Source organism: Mus caroli, chromosome 2 (genome assembly GCF_900094665.2).
Source record: "Mus caroli chromosome 2, CAROLI_EIJ_v1.1, whole genome shotgun sequence".
NCBI lineage: Eukaryota > Metazoa > Chordata > Mammalia > Rodentia > Muridae > Mus > Mus caroli.
In genome coordinates, this window is record NC_034571.1 from 17,063,426 (window position 1) to 17,088,636 (window position 25,211).

Below are 25,211 nucleotides of genomic sequence, written 5' to 3' on the forward strand. Positions count from 1 at the left end.
TATTGGCTTAACCACGTGATGAAGCATTGCCATTGTGTCTCTGATGTTCAGTTTCTCTGTTGCAGCAGGTCTGGCCTGCTGGTGTTGTGTGTGTAGGTTTAATGTTCTACCCTCAAACTATACAAAGCTGTCTTTCCCTTGCACCTCTGCTTTGTTTGTTTGTTTGTTTGTTTGGTTGGTTGGTTGGTTTTGGTTTGGGTTTTTTGGTTTTTTTGAGGCAGGGTTTCTCAGCGTCACCAGCCTTGGCTGTCCCAAACTGACTTTGTAGACCAGGCTGGCCTCAAACTCACAGAGATGTGCCTGCTTTTGCCTCCCTCATGCTGGAATTAAAGGCACCGACCACCATGACCACTTGCACCTCTGCTTTTTCGGTGACACATGGGAAAGGAGGCTTTGCAATCATTTGGTTTTATAGGTTGGGTTTTTTTTTTTTTTAATTATTTATTTACTTTCCGCCTCAGTCCTCTCCTCCCAGTCTTTCCCTCTCCTGTCCCCTCCCCTGCTCCTTCCTTTCTTTCCTAGTATCAACCAGCCTCGACATTACCAAGTTGCAATAGACTAGGTGTATCTTCTATTGTGGCTAGACAAGGCAGCCCAGTTAGGGGGAAGGGATCCAAAGGTAGACAGTGTAGTCCAAGATAGACCCTGCTCCTACTTTAGGAGTCCACATGTTGACCCAGCTGCATAACTCTTACATATGTGCAGAGGGCCTAGGTTCATCCCATGCATGCTCTCTGGTTGGCAGTTCAGTCTTTGTGAGCCTCGATGGGCCCAGGTTAGTTGACTCTAGGTTTTCTTGTGGTGTCCTCGGCCTCTCTGGATTCTTCAACCCTTCCTCCCCCAAGCTCCACTTAATGTTTAGCTGCGGGTCTCTGTATATGTTTCCATCACTTCCTGGATAAAGCCTCTCTAGGCTCCCATCTGCAAGTATAACAGAGTATCATCAATGTGTCAGCAGTGGGCTTCCCATCCTGATATGGGTCTCAAGCTGGGCCAGTGATTGGTTGGCCTTTCCCTCAAATTCTGTTTCATCTTTTACTCCTGCACATCCTGTAGGCAGGACAAATTGTGGGTCTAAGGTTTTGTGGCTGGATTGGTATCACAGTCCCTCCATTAGAAGTCTTGCCTGTTTACAGGAAGTGGATGATTCAAGACCCTTATCCCCCATTGCTAGTAGTCTTAGCTAGGGTCACCCTCATAGATTCCTGGGAGTTCCCATTGTCCTAGGTTTCTAGCTCTTCCCAGAGATGCTCCTCCCCAACCCCCCAATTCAGTTCAGTCTCCTAGTACTCTCTCCCTCAGTCCTTCCCCCACCTCTTCCCACACATTCCCTCCCCCGCCCTCCCTCACTCTCTGTCCATCCCCACCCCTCCCCCACCCACTGTCTTTGTGGTTTTGAGATGGGTGGGGGTCTCGATATGCATCCCATGTTGGCCTATGCCTTGCCTAGGAACTAATGAGTGTTGTTGTTTTGGTCACACTAAAGCAGTTAAAGGTCAGTTTAAAGCCAACTTAAAGGAAATTGTTAAATGATTGGTAGATAGTTTGGCTAGAGTGGGTTTAGGGCCTGTCTTGCAAATGCACAGAGTTAATCCCATGGGTTAAGCCTTTGGGGCAAAGTCTAAGCTGGGGCTCATGGAAGATATAATTACTACAGGTTGTATACAGCTGAAAAGAATGAATTGTTTTGTTGCCAAAAGCCCAATTCCATTTGAAGAGTTCTCAAGGTTCCAACATCTTATTCCCCACAAATAGGAGGCATTCACCAAGTCGTTTTGTGTAGATATATTTCCTTCAGGCCTCTCTTAATAAAAGGTGTGAATTTCCAGGCCTTCATTTAAGTCACTAAAAAAGTAGCACTGAGTCATGCCACATTCCAACAGCATGGACAATATGCTGGAGTCATTTGCTAGGTCCACACATGTACTTGATTTTGTTGTTGGGTTCCCCCACTTTTCTTTTCCTGTGACATCAGAGGTCATGGTTTGCCTGGTCATTTTCACCCTTTGAACTCATTACTTCTCATTTGCCCTTAATAGAGAAAGAACTGCCAAACACAGCCCTAGAGAGCAGGAAGTTAAGACACACACACAATGGAAAATTTCTATAGCATGTCTGGACATTAATGTGTGTTTCTCTTGAAACACCACCCCATGTGATCAGAGCTGGATGCCTGCGTTTAAGATGAGCATACAGACCTGTGTCTTGCACTTACTTCCAAGGACAGGCATTAATTACAACATTCTGGAGATGGTTGGCACCATGTAGTTGAGGGTGAAGGAACATTCTAGACACATCTCTACAAAGTAGATAACATTTTTTTTTTTTTTTTTGCTTTCCTTTAAAAGCAGATCTAAAAATATATTTCCTAGCAGCTGTTTAACCACAAAACGAGAAGGAAAAAGGATCTGTCCCACTGCAGAGTAATTTGCTCAACCAGATATCTACTCGGTCAGACCTCATGGCTTCAGAAATCTGCTGAAGACTTCACTGTGTATATTTAGACCAAGGAGCCTATTAGCTTGTGATCTAAGAGAACCTCTGTATTCTCATAAAAACGAGAAACGTGGTGTTATTGGCAACCAAAGCTATAATTATGTTAATGTAGCCATCTTAGGACTGAAATATGTTGTTTTAAAATGTTTCTGTATTTTTATTATTCATAACAATAATCTGAAGACTTTTAGAAAAATCTTAGCAAGTTTCTATTCTCAATCACCTTGTGGCTAGGGCATAAAAATGAGTCAAATGTACAATTGTGAGTCACAATTTTTATTAAAAGATGTTATATATATCTATATATAGATATATATTTTTTATATTATGAAGATATATATATATATATATATGTAAGCATATATATATATATATATATATATATATATATATGTCTTTATAATATAAAAATTGACCTCATGAAAAATTTGTTTTTCACAGTGCTGTGGACTGAACCCAGGGTCTTATACATGCCACATGATCACTTTTCCACTTAGCTATGCTCCCAGCCTGCTTCACATTTTATTTTGAGACAAAGTTGCCAGGCTGTCCTTTAACTCACTTTGTAGCACAGGGAGACCTTGAACTTTAAATCTTCTGCCTCAGCTGCCTAAGTAGCTGGGATCGCAAACTGCTGCCACCATTTCCTGCCAAATCTATCTTTATATTTTAAATATTCATACAGTCAGTGTTGGTTCTTTTCTTCTACCACATGGATCTCCCACTTGAACTCAGGTTGTCAGGCCTGGCTGTCAGCACCTTTACCTGATAAGCCATCTCACTGACCTAAGCAAGAGTATTTTCTTATATTTTCTTAAGTGTAAGTCCATGGCATATTACTTGAACTTTTCTCCTCAGAGATGAAGTCTTTAGGATAGTGGTGGTTCTCAACCTTCCTAATGCTGCAACCCTTATGATGTGGTGGCCTCTAACAACAAAATTATTTCATTGACACTTTATAAGAATAATTTTGCTACTGTTGTGAATAATAATATAAATACCTGATAAGCAACCCCCGAGGGATCATGACTCACAGGTTGACAACCACTGTGCTACAGAAAGCTATAATTGCTTGCATTCAAAATTGCCATTCATTCATAAATTCTTCTGTTTTGCCAATAGAATATACCATTTTCTTCATCCTCCTATAAATATATTCAAGTGGATATTTCAATTTTATTCACTTTGTCTTGCCTCACAATTCAGTGATGAACCCATGAATATGTTGGTGATATTAAAAATAGTTTTTCATGCATTTCTATACCCCAGATAATGTAGCAGTGATTTAGTTCATTTACTAGTCATGGCCCCAGGAGAATAAGCACAGGAGGCATTTCTGGAAAAACTTAGCAACACAATTAGAGACTTGGGAAAACTTGCTGTCAAGGCCATGGTCAAGTTTGGAAAAATATGGAGAAGAAATTCCTAGGAGAAACCAAGCCAATTTATCTAGAACTCAGGGCTTTCCTACCACACTCTGCCTCCTTCCTTGAGCACCATGATGGGGAGGGGCAACAATTGCTTAAGTTGATTAAACTCTTAAAAAAATTGAAAAGGGCATGGTAGGGAACTAATCACATATGGTAATAAACTAGAGAGGAAATCAACAACATAGAGCTAATGTCTCAATATCCTGATTTTGAAAAACTCCCTCTATTTGTTGACCCATGTGTTCCTATCCTTTCTGGGAGAAATTAACCAATGTTGATTTTGAGAAAAGGGAAGAAATTAAAGTGAAAAAAATATGTGCATGCGTGTGTGTGTGTGTGTGTGTGTGCATGCACAGGCAAACACACACACACACACACACTCATTGAAAAGAGGCAGAGACTGAATGTTGGTTTGAGCAGTGGGAGAATGAATGTTATTTTGGTTCATCCTGGCGTTTGTTCATCTTTGAAGTGAATGAGATGCTCTTGGTTCTAATTAGGGACTTTGAAAAGTGCTCCTTAGATCACTAAGCATTTGTTGCTTCATATGCCTTACTACAAATGGGCCCAGATTCTTTCTTTTTAGGGAACAGAATTTGGCAAGGACACCTAGACAAAATCTCCCTCTTTCCCCAATGTGGCCATTTTGTCACATGGAGCCTGACGTCTCTCCAGGTAGTTGCTGAGCTGCTAACTTCCCATTTGGTTCCTTGTAACTTCCTTGGTTGTGAGATGCAAAGCTTCACCTGGGAGCGGGATGCCCATACTTCTGGCTGCACACTCTTGGAACACCAAGAAGCAGAGCTAATGCACAGTGGTGGGGATATTTCCTATCAGGGCAAGCCTGGTTGAGAAAAGATGGTGATAGCTGGTTCATCTCCTCCATCTGCTGAAGCAGGGCAAGGCAGAGCAGGGCCAGGCAAGACTTGGGCAGAGATGCTGCCAAGCTTAGCCTCAGGGCATGCATGACTCCCAAATTGGTTGTCTTTGAGGCTGTTATTTATCCAAATAAGGCAAGGCAGAGGTTTTGCTGACGAGCTCAGATTTCTGAGCCATGTTCACTGGCTGGCTAACTTGATATTTGAACTGAAAACACAAAGGTATTGCTTTGAAATGGAGCACTTTCGTGAGGTTCACGGATGTCCTGGAGTCAGTGTTTCCAAGACTTTCCCAAGCATTTTTAGATGATGTGGGTATGGTCTGGTTTGCTTTGCCCTTCTCTTCTGGCTCTTGGAACAGGCAGCAGAGATGACTTTGTTCAGATATCTCTGGACTTGATTTTGCACCAAAATAATACTCAACCTCAGAGCCTTCTAAGGTGAGAACCACACCCTGATTTCTGGATGCTGAACTCCAAGATTGTTCCGGGATCTGATAACCTGGCATTTGCCTTTGGAAGAGACACTTGAAGTTCTGGGTCAGTTTGTTCATCTGGAACATGGATAGGAATAATTAGGAATTTAACAGGATAAGTCTGGAAAGGCTATGGTCAAATGGGGATAGATAGTCCGGTAGTTTTGCTAGAAGATGGAAAAGGGGGACATCTTTATTTAGTTTGCAAATACTTAAACGGCAATATTGCGGTGTCTGGGAAATCTAGCTATATCCGGGAGACTTGAGAACATGCATGGTTTATTAGGCTTATGCACGTGTATTCTACTGCTTGAGGTAAAGTCAGGTGATTTTGGATACTTGAGTCCAGGTGGGCATCACAGATGCTGTTGTGAATATTTACAGTGCTTGCTGCACAGTACTGCTTTGGATCAGCTTTCAAGTACGAAATGTCCTGAAAGTGGTCATGGTTTCCTCAAGAAATAATGTGTGGTATTGGTATCCAAGGGCCAAGGTTTGTACAGGGAAATTGAATGGCTAATCTGCAGTTTGGTACACTCTAACATGTCCTGTGTGGTTAGGTTTACTAGCACAGTGAAGACGGAAACACTTGAAGCTGTGGTTTCACCTTTGAGTTTTGCATTTTAGGCGCCAAGCCCATCTCTGTGTGCTCGCATCCAACTGTGATAAGCCCATGTATGTCAAGCTGGTGGAGGCACTTTGTGCTGAGCACCAAATCAACCTGATAAAGGTTGATGAGAACAAGAAACTAGGGGAATGGGTAGGCCTCTGTAAAATCGATCGAGAGGGGAAACCACGGAAGGTGGTTGGCTGCAGTTGCTTAGTGGTTAAGGTCTATGGCAAAGAATCTCAGGCCAAGGATGTCATCGAGGAATACTTCAAGTGCAAGAAAGAAAGAAATTTTGACTCATTAAAAAAAAAGAAATCTCTAAAAATATTACTTTCTTTTCCTATGAATATATTTACTAATAGAGAAATCATAGGTGATTGTGATTGCTCCCCAAAGCTTAATATCAAAAGACTCACAGTCTGAGGATTCTGAGGGTTCTGAGAGGATTTTTCTATGGTACTCATTTAAGAGGTTCTTCCTGCATCCTAATTTGAATATATATATATATATATATATATATATATATATATATGCGTATTTAATTTTCTCTTCTAAATTATGCCCTCCTCAAAGGTGAGGAGTATGTCCTGTTTTGTTGTTTTGTTTTAGACAGGGTCTCACTATGTGGCTCTGGCTGTTCTGGAACTCATTATATAGACCAGGCTGTCCTTGAACTTACAGAGATCTGTCTGCCTGGACCTCCTAAGTACTGGGATCAAAGGCTTGTGCCACTACTATGCATGGTGAGGATTATGTCTTAATAAATTCCTTCTCCATCATCAGTTATAACCCTGGATTTACCACAGATTGTAGCTACTCAATAAGTACTCCACGAATTTATAGAATCATATTTTTGGAGAGGACATTACAGGAAATCTTATTTAAAGATTAAGAAGCTCATGTTAATTCCTGGACTAGAATGCAGATTCAGTGATTCATTCAAAAGTGATGATGGGCCGGGCGTGGTAGTGCACGCCTTTAATCCCAGCACTTGGGAGGCAGAGGCAGGCGGATTTTGGAGTTCGAGGCCAGCCTGGTCTACAAAGTGAGTTCCAGGACAGCCAGGGCTATACAGAGAAACCCTGTCTCGAAAAACCATTAAAGGGCTGATGAGATGGCTCAGTGGGTAAGAGCACCCGACTGCTCTTCCAGAGGTCCAGAGTTCAAATCCCAGCAACCACATGGTGGCTCACAACCATCCGTATCTGGCGCCCTCTTCTGGAGTGTCTGAAGACAGCTACAGTGTACTTACATATAATAAATAAATAAATCTTTAAAAAAAAAAAAAAAAAGAAAAACCATTAAAAAAAAAATAAAAAGAAGTGGGCTGGTGAGATGGCTCAGTGGGTAAGAGCACCCGACTGCTCTTCCGAAGGTCCAGAGTTCAAATCCCAGCAACCACATGGTGGCTCACAACCATCCGCAACGAGATCTGGTGCCTTCTTATGGAATGTCTGAAGACAGCTACAGTGTACTTACATATAATAATAAACAAATAAATCTTTAAAAAAAAAAAGTGATGATGGTTGGTTGCCCTCCATCATTCTACAATGATTTTTTAAAATTTATTTATTATTATCGTTATAGGGGTGCACACAAGCACATGTGCACCTGCATACACAGGCATGTGCATGATGGGGCCTACGGGTGGAGACCTGAGGATAACTTCTGTAAGTTGTTTCACTTCTTCGATTACGAATTCTAGGGATTGAACTCAGGTTATGAGGCTTACGGGACAAGTGTTTCTACCTGCTGAGACATCTTGCCTGACTGTCTCCACTGGGTTTTAAGAGACATACTTAGAGGCCATTCAGAAATAATAATCTGATCCAAATACTTCTCGGGTGCTTTTGTATGTTCTGTCTCGGCCTCCAGCTAAAGCCAAGGAGCAAGATGGGGTTTCAAGGGCATATTCATTACAAACACAAAGTTGGAAATGTCTTTGAAAAAACTGAGAAAGTATCACTTTTCCCATTGTAACACAGCATCCATTGCCATTCTATAAGCATCCTCTACCATGGATGTCCACAGAAGTGTCTGACACTGGAAGCTACTTTTAAGAACAGAGGAGACCCTTTTAAACCAGAAGTAATTGCTATGAGGGATGTTTTGGTATGAAACTCTCCTGTTGATTCACATTTATTGGCTGGGAGTTTAGATTTGGAGACTTATCAATTATTGTCTTTCATTGTTCTCTCCAGGGGCTTGTCTCTTATACAACCCTTTCCTCTCCTGACACATTAGCCAGTGGTCAGTTATAGATAAAAATGATTGCACAGCAAAGCACCTTCTATCACCCATGGCAGACTGTTTAAAATGGGCTCTGTGATGGAGCTCACCATGTGTAATGTTTGTTCAGCTAAACAGTAATGGAACCAGCACACATCCCTCAAGGATGGGGCGTGGGGCTGCTAAGTGTCCATTTGGTTTCCAAGTTCTGTCATTCATCCATATAACTACCATAATTTTTCCCTAATGGGCCCTAAAAACTCTGTCTCTATAATCTATAGTTGTAGTGATTACAATTCTATATAAATCATTATGAACTCATCTGGTAAGTTTAGACTTGCCATGTCATCAAGCTGAAACATGCGCATGTCTTAGTTCTCACGCTGTTGCAATCATCCTAACGCTATTTGCTATGGCATCTAAATTCCTGCGATCATAGCATAAAGTCCAGAGAAGGGATCTGTTCCTCTGACATAGTGAATTTCTGAGAGATGCAGTGGTTTAACTCTGAGCGTTATGCTCCTCCAAGAAGCACCGTTAGCGAAACTAGAGTCATGACGCTCAGAGAGTTTAATCAGAAACATCCCAGATATTTTAGTGCATAAATAATCTGTTGTATGTAACAGCTTTATGATAGATAATATGTATACATGCAATAGCTCTGTGATAGATATGTATACATGAAATAGTTCTATGATAGATAATATGTATACATGTAATAGTTCTATGACAGATAACATGTATACATATAATAGCTCTATATATTCATAACCTATGAATATGAATATTTTTCTAAATCATATGAGAATAAAGTTGCATAAAACCAAAAAATATTTAGAATAAAATAAAAGAGTTGCTAAAAAAATAATAATTTGTTGTCTCTGTATATACATATATATGTATATCCATATATAATATTTGTGTCTAGTTTCCCTTCCCATGATTTCAGCCCTCCTAAGATCAATCTAGGTTTATCTAAAACTAATCAATAGAAATTCAAAAAATAAGCAATTCATAAATTCTAAGTAGCTTTTATTACGGTTGATGGTTATAATTATCCCAAAGGTGTGACTGTTATTGATCACTATGGGGCATGTGTAGTATATATAAGGTTCTATACTATCTGCAGGCTTAGGCATCTAGTTAGGGTGTTGGAGCTTACCCCCTCCAGATGAGTGTGTCACTAAGGTACTACTAGTTACTACATGGTTACTACATGCTACAAGTTATATACTTGCTACATGATATTGGACAAATTTCTTAGCTTCTCACATGTCATTCCCTAGCCATGCAGGACAGTAGTACCTGCCCTCTGTGTCTCACCAAGTTCTGGGGCCCATAAAATACAATCATAACTGAAAGCACTTTGTATAGTGCAAAGCTGCTAACTGATTATCATATATACCTGCTCAAGAGCACATTTAAAATTCTTTTTACAATAAAAGCATTATAAGTTAATAATGCAATATCTTATACATTTAAGGTGTATGTTAATAATTAAATAGGCATTCCAATAGCTGATATTCAAAGGAAATAGTGGAAGCCACTGAGCTGAGTACATACTAGCAATGAATCTAGACGCTCTAAAAGGGGTTCAAGAACAAAAGAACTTTGTCCATGCAGAAGCATGGGTGGACTCACTGATGTGAGGAGTTGTTTGTTCCATCTGTTGCAAATGCTGGTAAGAAGATATGATTTTACTAACTGTGCCTATTGACAATACAGAAGGAGTTGTCCTTGGCTCATGATAACACAGGGAACAGCCCAGTAGATCAAGTGTCCATGAAAGAGGGGAGTTTTTCTTTTATCGGCCCTTCAGCTCTGCCCTGTCCCTGATTATGACTTGGAAGTTAGATGATGTACTTAATATTATGTTTTTTATTCTGCCCCAGCCCAAGCATCTTTAATCACTCCTGGGCACAGGGCTGGTCTCCTACATCTGGTAGTGTACACTTCAACTAGAGTTCTTTATGTCAAACTATTTCTGGGAATAACACCCATGTTAAATATAGCCACAAACTAACCGCTGACTGGATCATCTTTTTACTGAGAATCCAATAATTTTGGCAACAGCCTGTCTCATGTCTGGGAGACAGTCCATTTATGAGCAAATGAAACATTAATAGATTAATAAGACCTTACAAATGACCATCCTTGCCATTTTAACAGTGTAAGCAAGACAAATTTGAAATTTTTCCAGCATAATGATCATTTCCTTTTATGTCTGTAGGCACGAGTTTCTTTTTGCATACATGTACCTTAAATTGATAATGAATGAGAAAGAGGAATTAGGAATAAATTTTACAATACCATTGGCCTTCCCAAAGAATAAACATTATTTCCTACTGAGGTAATACTGGATATTTACTGGCAAGGCTTTTCTTAATGCTAACCCAAAAGAAATAAGTTACTCCCACCTCACTAGCCTTCCATCAAAAGCAGAGGGGATGTGAATAGGAATCTGACAAAAGCTGTTTGTCCCAAGGTCAACAGGACTGGGAACAGCCTACAGATGCCACCAGTTGATTGTACTTGGACTAGTAGGAAGAAGTTAAGCCGTCCTCTGAAGAGGGTTACTCACTCAGTGGGCCTATGTGCAGCAAGCACTTTGTTCCAGAAATGGATGGTTCATTAGCCACTTCTTTAGAGCCTTGGATAGCAAATTCCTCTCCCCTCTCCAATCAACTTCCTGCTTACTAGAGGGCATTCAACTCATCCTGATTCACCACAGGATTGGGCTGCCTGTCAAACTCCTGACACTGAATTACTGCCCCAGTAATGAAGAAGTCTCAAATGTGCTGTGCAGAAGAGAGGGCTCTGGAGCACTTTGGAAGTGAAAGGAGATGTTTCTGAAGTGACAGAGGGAGGAGACCAGAGAGGGAGGCCAGACTGCCTATCACTGACTCACATGGTTGGCAGAGTCACCAGAAGCCACCACCTCTAAGGTGGCTGTCATGAAATAATATGTTAATTATGTCATGCTTCACTCAACCAAAGAGCACGGGGGCAGAAGGGGGGGGGGTGTCACTTCTCTTTTGGGAGTGAGAATAGCATGGCCCCTGTTACTCCGAGGACAGCCCCTTAGAACAAGGAAGACATTGTAGAAGTCTCTCAAAGAGCAGTGCTGTGGCCTATGCCATTAAACAATAGCATTAGAGGTATAGTAGGGCTGGATGTGGCTCTCACAGACAACGAAGGCCAGCCTCTAAATTCCCCTTCCTGGAAAGCCCTCCTGTGACCCCACAAAACCTACCAAATGTATGCCAGATGCCTGGGAGCCAAGCGTGTGCTTCCTTAGCCTGCTGAAAGATAACAAATCTGTGCTGATTAGATTAAAAAATCAAAACAAGGGTTTTCAAATCCCTCCTCCTCTTTCCAAGCCTCTTAGATGGCATCTGTTACAGCCACATCATCAAAATCTAGTTTCTAATGGGACATCTTGGGAAGGCCGTGGTGTTGGGGAGACCACTTTCCCCCTCCCTTAATAACCACAAGAAATCGGGGTGGTAAACAGTTTTTTGGGTGAGCCTGCAATGCAAACAGCCTTTGGACTTCACAGACGTCACAGAATTCTTTTGGTCGGCAAGAAGAACCTCTGAGAGTCTGAAAATGTTTTGTTTCGTTGTAGTGTGTTTTTCTTTAAGTGTCCGGGCAGCCATGAGTGTGGTATTGGGGTGTGGTTTAAGGCCAGCCAGTGACTGAGGTTCCTGTTGCAGGATTCCCAGATGGCTGTTGTATTGTCCCTGGAGGCACAGAGAGCCTCTGTGAGCCAAGGGAAGCCTTGGCTTTTACTTAGCTCACCTTTTGTTAGCCAGGTGTTGACACCTGTCCTCCAGCAAGCCACTTCTGGTAGATACAAACCCTCTTGTCCTGTCAGGCTGTTCGGTCCCTTGCACAGGGGAGACCCCTGGAGAACCCTGGGCTCTCTCTTCCTTGTGCCTAGGGTGGGTGGGGCAGCCAGGAGCTGCTTGCATTTCTCAAACCTCCTCTTGCAGTCGCTGCGGCTGCAGCTTGTCTTGCCTTTCTCTCCTCGTTTCAGCTTGGCTTTCCAGAATGATAGTTGCTGCCACCTGCGCTGAAGAGGACAGAGCGCTCAGCCTGGTTACAGAACTGGCTGGTTAATTAGTAAACTAGCTCTTTTCCCTCCCCCGTTCTCCCCCTCAGGTATCACAAGCATGGGGAAGAGAAAACAGAGTTGCCTTTACTCGCCAATAAACCAGACTTCAAAATTCTAGCAGAAGATGAAGTTTTCTCTCTCTCTCTCTCTCTCTCTCTCTCTCTCTCTCTCTCTCTCTCTTTCTCTCTCTAACAGGAAGCTTCTCCAAGAGTTGGACTAGGGGTAATTGGGACACTGGGTTTTCTGTTGGTTTCCACTCCCCGGTGGCTGGCTGTTCGTCTGGTTTAAGGATCCTCTACGCTTGAAGCAGAATCTATTTGCTAATGTAGTGTTTGTTGTTAATCCATTTACCCATGGCTCTCAGCAATTGAGCGTTTTCCTTACTCTCTTGCCCTGTAAGCAATTGTTGGAGGATTGAGTCACCCACGCAGTAGCCTGTGGTTGGATGTGGGCTGAGGTTATTCAGTGACTAATTTCCAAGGGGAGGAGAAATTGGCTTATCATTGAGAGAGCAACTTTTTTATCCATGCCTGTGGCAGCTTCGCTCCGAAGACCGGGTCAAAACAAACTGGTTTTCATTGGGGATCATTTTACTATCTGAGCACCCTTGTGATTTGGACTCTGAGGAGAAGGGAAGTTGTCAGCTTTGATCATGTGAGGGCCTGAGGATTCAGATGAGGCTCTCAAACAAAGGAGTGCCATAGCCCCAGGCAGAGCCAATGGGCTTGATCACAGCCGCAATTGCACAGGTGATTTCCTCAAACAAAAAGTAAGTGGCTTTAATTCTTTGAGGTTGGAAACGGCCTCTCAGGAAGCTTTTCTGTTTTCTTCGCTTTTCTGTTTTCTCCGCTTTTCTGTTTTCTCGGGTTTCTTCATTTTGTGGTCTGATGGAGGAGGCCACGTACAGATTCTAGAGTTGGAAGGGTGGGGCTTGAAATAGAGTAAACTGAGCATGCTATTCCCTCCCCACAAAGCATGTCCGTATGTGTTGTAAGTGCTTCAGAAAGTAACTTGATTAAGTTTCCACAAAAGATGTTAAATGAACTTTTTTTTTTCCACGCTAGGTTTTCAGTTTTATCTTACTTACAGATCTTATCTTACTTTCAAGAAATTTCCATCTGAATAACACTTGCCTTGCCTTAGAATTCTGGGGGAAATAAAATATGGCTGTCCTAGGTATTGCTGCCTAATTCAAATGTAATTTGTACAGACCTTCAGCGTTTTCTGGTTTGATGGAAGAACGGGGCAGTTTATTGAACTGGGCGTTGAGGAAGAACGGCAACTTGCTACTATTCAGGGCCACCTTGGTGATGAGCCTGTATAAAACACCTCCCTGTTTACCTGCACCAGAACGACTCAAACAGTCAAGACACAATAGGGATTTGGATAAGAGTGGGAAAAGGAAAAGACAAAGGCAAAGCAAGCAAACAAGGGAGAATAGCCTGGCTTATACATTGCAGGGTGGTTGAACATTTTTGTGCCTGAGCCTATGCCGAAAAATAAAAATACTTGAAGGAAATTCTGATTAGGGAGTCAAAGATCTTACTGCGTGTGTAGGTCCTCTTTTTATTTTTGTAAGACAAAGAGCTGATGTTTACATAAAGATAGCAATGTTAAATTTTCAGAAGGGAAGGCAGCAATGATGTGCATAGCTACTTTTAACTTAGCAAGTGGAAGGAGATACAGGAGAAGCCTCAGAGATGGGTGGAAAATTCAGAGGCTCAAATGGTCAACTGTTGTCCTGTGTGCACTGTGTCTTGCTTATCTTACCATAGAATGTTAGTTTAATTTTCCCCTAGGCCTGACCATGGGTATTAGTATAAGGACAGCTCATACATATTTAACATCAGGTCTTTGTCAGCAAGATGACTAAAAATCGCAACCAAATAAAACTGTAGACGCCTGAAACAAGGCCATTACAGTCATAAGACGGGCACTAGCTTGAGCAGCAAAGGCTGTTCTAAATTACAAAGTATTATTGCTTAGTGGCCCTGCAGCCAGTCAAACAAGCATCTTGTGAGGTCATTAAAGACTAGTTTTTACACATTAACATGAGGCTCCCTCCTCATTTCCCAAGCCTTCTCCTGTATCCTGAGTGAGGTACCTTTAGCTAAACTAGAGCATTTACTGCATAAACTGGAGTTATCTCATATTAAGGGTTTGTTCTTGTAGATCTGAAATCCATGTTTCCCCAGGGCTTAATGGGATTATCTTGTCATTCTCTCTTGGGGCTCTATTTAGAGCAGAGGGTGACATGATCAGGGAACTTTTTAAAGCCCAGTCTTGGGAAATTAGACATAGCCTGGCAAAGCAACATGAGCATTTTGCCAGAGACTTCTGATTTCTACATCACTGGTATTGATGTACCATCCAACTTCAGATTAACTGTTCTGTCATGATTTAATGTTCAGTGGCTAACTCAGTGGTTCATTCAGAGGCCCCATTGGACTATGGCAAGATTATTTTGAAATGGAAAAGGCAGGGATGATAACCAGCATGGTCAGCAGGTATGTGATGCTCATGGCTATAGCTAGGATCCATTCATCCATCCTCACTCATGGAGGCGCTGTACCGATGAGCACCTGGACCAAGACAGATGTTGACTCTTCAGTATTTTTACTAACATCCACATTCTTCATATGAATGCACAGCATAATTTATCAGAACTATTCCTTTTTTTGTTGTTGTCGTTTGTTTGTTTTTTGAGACAGGGTTTCTCTGTATAGCCTTGGCTGTCCTGGAACTCTCTTTATAGACCAGGCTGGCCTCGAACTAAGAATTCCACCTGCCTCTGCCTCCCAAGTGCTAGGATTAAAGGCATGTGCCACCACAGCCGGCCAGAACTATTCTTTTTTTTTTTTTTTTTTTTTTTTTTTTATTAGATATTTTCTTTATATACATTTCAAATGCTATCCTGAATGTTCCCTATACCCTCCCTCCGCCCTGCTCCCCTACCCACCCACTCCCACTTCTTGGCCCTGGCATTCCCCTGTACTGGGGCATATAAAGTTTGCAATACCAAGGGGCCTCTCTTCCCAGTGATGGCTGACTGGGCCATCTTCTGCTACATATGCAGCTAGAGATATGAGCTCTGGGGGTACTGGTTAGTTCATATTGTTGTTCTACCTATAGGGTTGCAGACCCCTTGGGTACTTTCTCTAGCTTCTCCACTGGGGGCCCTGTGTTCGAGGCCAGAACTATTAATGGATTTATTCTTTCAGAATATATCCACACATGCCACCAGAAACTTTAATGATTTTTGTTTTCTAATCAGTTTTTTGGGTATTTCATTTTAAAAGATACTTGTAAAATATAACTCTTAACTATGCCTTTTTATATCACAAAACATGGTTTTTAAATTCTTGCTTGAATACCTCTGCTGTTTTAAAAGATATATGTCTATGTTTTCATTAAATTAAGTTAATTTACATTTTCCTTTCATAATATGAATTTATTTAACAGTTCTCTGCTGATTAGAATCTTATCCTCTTTTTACTCTCTTAACAGAAAGATGGATACTTCTACTGTGTCCGACTGGGCTGGGATCCCCCAAAGCTAGATGTTTCCTAGAGCTTGATAAGAAAGAAAGGAAAACAGAGCTGAGATCCTGATTAAAGGAGTTGCTGGTCCTTAGTGGCTTCTAAACAGTTTACATCTTGTTAACCTTTGTAATTCCCAACAATAATGGCAACAGAATTTTCTGTTTGTTCATTTGTCCTGGACAATGTGTGATGTTCAGCACATAGTGGCCTGTTTGAGTCAACGTGATAGGAAGAGTTTATCTTGAGACTCCTGTTAGCTGGTTATCGTATGTTATGATTGTTTGGTGGCATTTGGCCAGATACTCACTGCCAGCTTAGTCAAACCCCCTCAGATTTCACGACCTATAAAAACACACACTGAGCATGCCTTTGTTTTTACTGAGTCCTCAACTCTGGAAGATAATGGGAGAGGCATTTCTAAGGATTTGTGATGGTTTCTGCACACCTTCTGTCCCATGGTTGTTCCCCATTCTGGAGAACTAATCAGATATACTACCCTGACAGTGACCTCCAATGGGGCAGGCGCTTCTGGTCTATTGCCCTGCACACCTGAGTCACACATGTCTCAGGTGAGCAGAGAGTGGTCATATGGGCAGGAACGTTAGGGCACCCAGAATCCAGGACTAGGTATGAAACACAAGAGTAAGAACATTGTGGGAAGTTTGAATATACCATAGTAAGAATTGGAGAAGAGAGAGCAGGGTATCCTAGCAGACTAGCCTAAAGGATCATGAACTCCATGTATGTGTTAAAGAGTAGAGAGGGTAGTGAGGCAAACTGTGATTGTAAGTCAGGAACCTGCTCCCTCTGGAGTCTCCAGAACCACTCAGATCCTTAGGGAATAAAGAGGCCAATTCAGTGACTGCTCACAAAACACCCACAACAAGTTGCTCTTGGTGGTTGCCTATTTCTGCCTACTTTGCATTTTTAATAGGTTATTTTCTATGTAAAATCCATTATAATATATAGAAGGTCCTGATCCTGTTGAGGAATCTACATCCTGTTGGATGCTAGGGACAGGATAAGGACCTGTGGAAGACTAGTTGGCTCTAGCCCTGCTTTCCCTTCGAGGAGATGTGGGAAAGCACTCACCTTCTCAATAGTAGGAATTCGAAAGCTTGTTTAGAGCTGTATCCTAACGCTTGCTTCTTCAAAGGGACTTGATAAAGGTTGCTCACTAAACAAATTTATGTGATGATGGATCAGTTCCTTTTCTTCAAGGCATGGACGCTTTCATATTCAACCTACTCTTCCCTTTCAGCCACACCATGAGTTTCTCAGGTGCACATTCAGGTTCCTCTCTCCCATGTTCCTGTCACAGCTACTCTCTAACTATTGATACCCCTTTGTCCTCTCTTGGAAGTCAGGGTGAAGGATCATAGTCTCCATTTCTCTCTATGGTCTTGACCAAAATGGTAGTGTATCAAATAATCATATCCTGGATTTATTTATATTTTTTGACTTTGCCCTTGCAAAAGACAATAGCACAAATTTATTTGCAAAGCACAAATTTATTTCCCCTCTTTCTTCCCTAACTTGATTCTTCCGATTGTTTCTTTTTGAAGATGCATTTATCAAAGAGCTATGGGCATCTTTACCTTTTCTGATCCATGCAATGCTGAAGCCCAGATAATTAAGCTACCTGGTCCAATGCTCCAGCTTATAGTGTCTGTTAGCTTCGTCCCATCACCTCTAATGGCCCTTCCACCGTGCTTCAGATTCCTTCCCTTGGCATGGTTTACCTGCCATCTCACTGGCACCTCATTACTTCCCCTAACCTGGTGTGTTATCTTCACAGAGGCTCAAATAAGTTGTTGAACTAAACCTCCTTCCACACTTCTCCCAGGAATAAACTTAGCTTTTCTTTCTTTCTTTCTTTCTTTCTTTCTTTTTTTTTTTGGTTTTTCGAGACAGGGTTTCTCTTTATAGCTCTGGCTGTCCTGGAGCTCACTTTGTAGACCAGGCTGGCCTCGAACTCAGAAATCCGCCTGCCTCTGCCTCCCGAGTGCTGGGATTAAAGGCGTGCGCCACCACGCCCGGCTTCTTTCTTTCTTTATTCCTTCCTTTCTTTCTTCCTTTCTTTCTTCCTTTCTTTCTTTCTTTCTTTCTTTCTTTCTTTCTTTCTTTCTTTCTTTCTGTCTCTTTATTCCTTCCTTCCTTCCTTCCTTCCTTCCTTCCTTCCTTCCTTCCTTCCTCCCTCCCTCCCTCCCTCCCTCCCTTCCTTCCTTTCCTTACTTCCTTTATTTATTTTTTATTTATTTTTGGTTTTTCGAGACAGGGTTTCTCTGTATAGCCCTGGATACCCTGTAAAGTCCCTTTTGACAATAAGGGGACATACTCTCAGGTTCCATTCACCTGATGTGAGTGTCGGGTAAGAGGGTGAGATATATAATCAGACTCCTTTATTAAGCAATTCACCTTGTCACATGAGACCCCTAAAAACATGAATATCTAAGTATGTTTTCTGATTCCTTGCTTTATTTCCAGATGCAGAGAGAAATTGTTTATGCAAGAGGAGATGGGCTTGTTGCCCCCCGACCAGGATCTGTGGCTCACCCACCTCATGTAATTCCAAACTCCCCACCATCAACTCCGGTGCCCCATTCTTTACCTCCCTCTCCATCCAGAATTCCTTACGGGGGCAGCCGTCCAATGGCTATTCCCGGCAATGCCACCATCCCCAGGGACAGACTCTCGAGCCTGCCAGTATCCAGATCCATCTCCCCAAGCCCTAGCGCCATTTTGGAAAGAAGAGATGTCAAACCGGATGAAGACATGAGTAGCAAAAACCTGGTTATGTTCAGAAATGAGGGTTTCTATGCTGACCCTTACCTCTATCATGAAGGACGAATGAGCATAGCCTCATCCCATGGCGGCCACCCTTTGGATGTCCCAGATCATGTCATTGCATATCATCGCACAGCGATCCGGTCAGCGAGTGCTTACTGTAGCCCTTCCTTGCAAGCAGAAATGCAAATGGAGCAGTCATTATACAGACAAAAGTCAAGGAAATACCCTGATAGCCATTTGCCTACCTTGGGCTCCAAAACGCCCCCAGCCTCTCCACACCGTGTGGGTGACTTAAGAATGATAGATCTGCACCCGCATCTTAACGCACATGGGCCCCCTCACACTCTGCAGCCAGACCGGGCCTCCCCCAGCCGCCAGTCCTTTAAAAAAGAACCCGGCACCCTGGTGTACATCGAAAAGCCACGGAACACTTCAGGATTATCCAGCCTTGTAGACCTGGGGCCTCCTCTAGTTGAGAAGCAAGGATTTGCTTACAGCACTGCTACAATCCCCAAAGACAGAGAAACCAGGTAAGACAAAGGGGTGGCTGACGATGGTTTGTCCTGGTGTGTTGCTGAAAGCTGCTTTCTAGATACCAAGCCAGAAAACACAATTCTGAGTATCAGGGAAGAGTTCCTGGATGAGTGGGTTCAGGTTAATGAGGTCCACCAGTGACCATGTGAAAGGAGACAGAGGTATAACAAAGGCCACCAGCCCTACCTGTCCCTAGACTCTGGTCCTCACAGAATTGTCATCAAGGTAACTTGGAACTATTGGGAAGAAAATGGTGATCGATGGAAACCGCGCAGATAGCAGATGGAAGAATCATAATTGCCTGCCATAGAAAATGAATACTAGCCTAACTGTTGGTCACCGCCATCTGTGTTCCTGCCAATACAATGCAGTTTCAATTTCTCATCTGGTTTTGTGAGATGAAAAGAATGAGTTTGCATGATATTGGATGGTTGGGTTTAATACTCATTCAGGAGTGGAGTTGGAATAGGTAGAGTTTTTGAGTGAATAAAATACTCTGAAATGAATGGATGGAGAGAGAGAGAGAGAGAGAGAGAGAGAGAGAGAGAGAGAGAGATCTCTTCAAGTTTTATATCCTGAATATACTTTGAAAGCCCTCCAAAATCTGCAAAGTAATAACCGAAAAAAAATTTTTTTGTGATAGAGAAAAGTTTCCTAGCCTAAATTCACTGAAGGGAATAAAATTAATTATAATCATAAAATTTAGCATAGAAATTGACAACTTACATGTTTCATGTGGGTTCAGAAAAGATAAAATATTAAGTTTCTCAGAACCTGCTTAGAGCTGCTATTCCTCACTAAAAATGGATCCATCTCATTCTGTTGTATAACCTTATAAGAAGTTCAAACTTGTGAATGGAATGTAAAATGTCTTCCTAACTTACTGTCTTCACACACAAATCAATCCAAAGTCCTGTCGCCTCTAGCAGAATTTTAGCATGCTAAGCTGTCCCTATTTGTTCAGTCATAAGGAATCTCACAGCATGAAGATTTTGGGAGAATGAAACAGGAATAAGCATGAACGATTTGGAGTCATTAATGCAAGAACAAAATCCAGCCCTCACAGTTGGAAAAACAGCAACTGGATGACTGGCCTGAGGATGTACAACTAAGAAAAAAGATGGTGCTTAGGGCTGGTGGTGATCACTTCGTAGATATGAGGACAGATGCAGCCCCTGAAATGGTCCATGAGGTGCAAGATAGGAAATGGTGTATCACACAGAAGATGAGAACTAGAAGTCAAGGATTTAGCGCAGGAAGTTAAAAGGAAGAAGGAAGGAAGGAAGGAAGGGAGGGAGGGAGGGAGGGAGGGAGGGAGGGAGGGAGGAAGGAAGGAAGGAAGGAAGGAAGGAAGGAAGGAAGGAAGGAAGGAAGGAAGGAAGGAAGGAAAAAGAATCCACTCCTGGGATGTAAGACTGAGAATAGGAATCCACACTCCCTCCCTTTCCACCATACTCCCTCTGCCCCATGGGTGCCTTGGGGGAGCAGAGGAGCAAGAGCTGGGTTCACCACCGCTCATGACATTGTTCCCATGCTGGGCTCTGGGTACATTTTCTCAACAGAGTGAGTCATCCTCTCTACTAAGTTATTTTTCTGTTGCTGTGAAAAAAAATACCTTGACCAAAAGCAACTTATAAAACAAAGAGCTTAGTTTTGCTTGTGGGTATAAAGAGCTAAATGTCCATAATATCGAGGAAAATGTGGTAGCCCGAGGCCAGAGCAGGAGGCTTGAGAGATCACATGTTAACAGCACACAGGAAGCAATATGAAAACTGGAAGTGGGGCCAGGCTATAAACTCTCACACCCTGTTCCCACTTCTACCTCCTAAAGGTTCCCTAACATCCCCTAAACATTGATGCCTACTTGGGGATCAAGTGTTCAAGTACATGGGAACATTTCTCATTCCAACCACCACATTCCCCTCTCAGCACCACAAGTGTCCAAGCCACAGTCACTTCCCCTCATTTGTCAGAGAGATTTGGTAATGGCTATGGTGGGGCACTGTAATCCCAGCACTCAAGATCCTGAGGTATAAGGAATGCTGCAAGGTCAAAGCCATCCTTAGAAACCCTGTATTAAGAATCCGGCCAAGCAAACAAACAGCAGCAAACCCCACAACCTCTGAGGATATGTGGAGTGTTCCCTGTGGGGGTCCCTGACCTATGTCTCAAAGGACATTCACCTTCCCTTTGCCAGTGTCCCTGTTGGACTTTCCCTTATTTAAAAGGATTTGCCAACCTCAATGACTTCATTTTTTTTCAAATCTCAAAAAAAAAGTCTGTAGATTTCTTCTTTACATGTTATAAAACATTTTTATAAAATTCGACTTATGTTGTATCTAAAATAGAATCTATTAGAAAAATTAACTAAAAAAGCTGAATGCTCACCTAAAGCCGTGTCGCTGTGACCAGTGAGTTAGGACAGATGATCGTGGTGCGGATAGCTTTACCTTTCATGGTCCACCCTCACCAACTGTGAAATAACAAAGAAAGAACCCTTGTTTGTTGATTAACTTATCTCCAGAGATTACAGTTGGAATGTTTGTGTTTTTGTATGCTGGTTAGTGCTGTACTCCTTCCACAAGGCGTACATACATACATACATACATATACACATATAAGGTATGTAAACACATACATGCACTCCTTTATATACTACAGGCATATACACATATACAACAAAGACATGTATAAACACAGGCACCTGTTCACCTATACCACATAGACATAGACACACAAAAACACCACAGACATACATACTGAAAACACCCATTCTTGTGTCTGTACTGCCCTAGTTAGATTTCTCTTTCTATGATAAACACCAGGACCAAAGCAACTTGGGGAAGAAAGTGTTTATTCATCTTACACTCCCAGACAACAGTCCATCACTGAGGGAATTCAGAAAAGAAACTCAAGGCAGGAGCTAGATCAGAGGCCATAGAGGAATGCTGCTTACTGCCTGCTCATCTGCTTTCTTATGCCACCTAGGACAGATGTCCAGGGGGCTTACTGACCCCATATACATTCATGCAAACACACACCACCTTACAGATGTGCATGTATATACGCATAGACCACAAGCCCTCATGGGCACATACACCATCTACATTTTGAGCCTCTGCTCAATGAAAGGCCTCTTTCCTGTCCTGACTGATTCATCCTGGGCATGAACATTTGCAAACAGTGATGCTTCTAGTGACAGGCAGCACATACACAGCTGTCATGTACAGGGGCTTCTTTGGAACAAGCACTGTTTTACATATCATCCATATATTATGTAATAGAGCTACCAGACCAACCACTAGATATAAGCTTGTTTTACTCCATTTCGTAGATGCAGAAACTGAGGAGCAGGGGGATTACTCTGATTCCGTAAGGCTGCCAGTGCTATGGCTCGGTCTAGCGAAAGCTCAGTACCTTTCCTTAGGCATGCTGGCACACACCTGTAATCCCAAGCTCAAGATCCCATCCTTTATAATGAGGAAATAACTCAGTAGTAGAGCCCTTGCTTAGTTTGTGCAAAGCTTGGGAGTCCATCCCAACTCACAAGGAAGGAAGAGGAGGGAGGAAGTACTGTATTTACTGGGTGCATGTAGGTGACTATAGTAACCATGGCTGATTGACAGCAGTGCACCCGCTTCCCCATAGCAGCAAAGCAGAGAGAAGTGAATTCTGAACACTGCAGCCAGAATTCTTCAGAAATCATTTTAGGACTGGATGCTAAGTAACTGCTCCCAAAGGACATTCACAATCATAAACATGGCAGGATTTGCATAATTATACTGCTAAATATACACATGCCATTTAAAGTATAACTGCCCTAGCTGGTATATTAGCACAATTACACAGAAATAGGGAAGGGAGAGAACATTCCTGGTAGAATTTATTTAAAAAAAAAAAAGTGCATCTGAATATTATGTCAAAGGAAAAAAATGTAAAAGACAAACACCAGGAACAATTACAAAAGTGCAAAATTATATGCTATAGTCTTACTTAGCTCATGACGTTATTTTAAAAATATTTAATCTGGGTAGTTATTTTTAAAAAGTCTAACTTCATGAGTATGGGATATAAAATGCCAAACCAATTTCTGTTGCAGTTTCATAATATTAAAAGCAAATAAATGAGAGTGCTTTTTCTGTGCGAGCCTCTAAGTGAGATTTTGCATTTAAAAGGTGAGCTGACAGAACACAGGGACAGGAACTACAAGGAGCTGTGCTTCCTTCTGTGAGCCAGCAGGACTCCCATAAGGTTCCTAAGAGCACTTCCCTATAATAGCCCAAATATCTGCAGGACATTAGAAATCAGAGAGGAGGATCCTTTCTTTCACAGGGATGCTAGGAGAGGACCATTGGCAACCAAGTGAAGGAACATGATTCTGTAACAGCTCTGTTGACACAGGAAGGAAGTGCTAAACACTGAGTCATTTGATCTCCATTCTCACACTCAGCCTTGTGCCTCCTACTCAGGGAGTTGGCAGGTCTTTTCTTTTTTGAAGAGACTTCAGTAAATCTCTAATAAAAGAACAGTGTATACAATGTAATTTGGCTGCTGGTAGTGTTCTCCTTCCGAAGAGCCCATGAATGTTTGGCATTCTTGTACCTGAGCTTCTAGAAAGATCATCTTGCATATTTTGGTGGCTTTGCCTTTAAAAAAGGAAAATGGGTTCAATCATCTGTAAGAGATTGGTGAGGGAGACAGTGTAGGAGACAGTTAGGACACACACTTCTGCCTTCTCTTGGTTACAAAATTACTTCGTTAAACAGAATCTTTATCCTTGGCCATGTCAGATAAAACAGCCCAGAAGAGCTGTGAAATTCGAGGGCATTTATTTATGTTTTTGCTGTTTTCTATTTGTAGTTTGGGTCATATAATTGAAAGCGTTTTTCTAGAAATAAAACTCAAAATTCCAAGGTACTCATTTCAGAGTCACTAATGGCCGTCCCTCCAAATGCATAACATAATCTTTCAAATAAAATATGGTTCTTCATGCTTGGTGAACTAGAGCTGAGATCCCATTTTAACATTGTTCTGCAGCCAAGCAGGTAAGTTTATCAGAGTAGTAGAGAGTCACACCAAAGAGCAAAGTCTATACAACGAGAAACCACATGGCACCCAATTCATCGACACCCTTACCCTGGCCATTCATGAAGAAGAACAAAGAAAACCTGTGTGTGTGTGTGTGTGTGTGTGTGTGTGTGTGTGTACTAAAATGACAACCAAGCTGTCTCTGAATATGGTCAAGTGCACACCCCACCCCTAAATTAGAAACCTCCATCGAGACACTATGTTCCCAGGGAAATATAGAGCTTTTTCTGAAACACAGTAAGCCTGACAAATAGCTGTGTGGTGAGCATAAAATGCAGGTTATGACATCATCACATCCGTTCTTCCATTCACAGATAAAGCAGTGTTGCAGTTAGCTTGTTTGGTTTGGTTTGGGGTATTCATTTCTAAAATATCTTTTTATATACCCAGGCTGGCCTCAAACTCTAGACCCCCTTGCCTCAGGCTTCCAGAAACTACCATGCCCAGCTAACAGAGCATTATGATAGAGCTCACTGGAACTCCCATTGGTGCAGGGTTTTGCTTATGGTGAGGACTTTAAAACCTGCCTAGGTTCAAACATTACTTCGCACTTGTTGGCAGTGGGTTCATTGATGCATTGATGGAGTTAATGAGCCTCCGTTTGCCATTTCTTGCTTAGAGTGGAGAAAATAACAACTCCATACAAGTGTCTAAGAGTTCCTCCTTTGAGAAAATCCCTCTACCACACACATACAGAGAGAGGGGAGGGGGGGGAGAGAGAGAGAGAGAGAGAGAGAGAGAGAGAGAGAGAAGACTGACAGAGAAACAGAGAGGCAGGGACAAAGACAAACATAGAAACAGCTGCCTGAAGATGCAGGCAGACTTCTTTTTAGTATAAGAGTAGACAACACCAAAAGGTATGATTGGGAGGGGTGAGAATAAAATCAAAAGATAGACTGGGGTGGGCCTGAGAGTGTAAATGCAGAATGGAATTTGCTCACTCAAAGATACAGATCAGAATATATAAAGTAACAAAGCCACTAGCAGGTCTGTTTCAGGAAAGTCATCAAGATGGTGCATCC

General features: G+C 42.1%; 1 protein-coding gene across 19 annotated transcripts in view; it reads left to right on the top strand.

The window, feature by feature from the left end:
• The window catches only part of Kiaa1217 (KIAA1217 ortholog), a 458,308-nt gene that overhangs the window by 373,177 nt on the left and 59,920 nt on the right, over positions 1 to 25,211 (top strand). For 18 of the 19 annotated variants that reach the window (XM_029470001.1, XM_029470015.1, XM_029470008.1 and 15 more), the window contains one exon: positions 18,265 to 19,097. In XM_029470001.1, the coding sequence (XP_029325861.1) occupies positions 18,265 to 19,097 (833 nt within the window). Of the gene's footprint in view, positions 1 to 12,776; positions 13,005 to 18,264; positions 19,098 to 25,211 lie in introns of those variants that run through there. The other variant, XM_029470036.1, reaches the window with a different exon arrangement.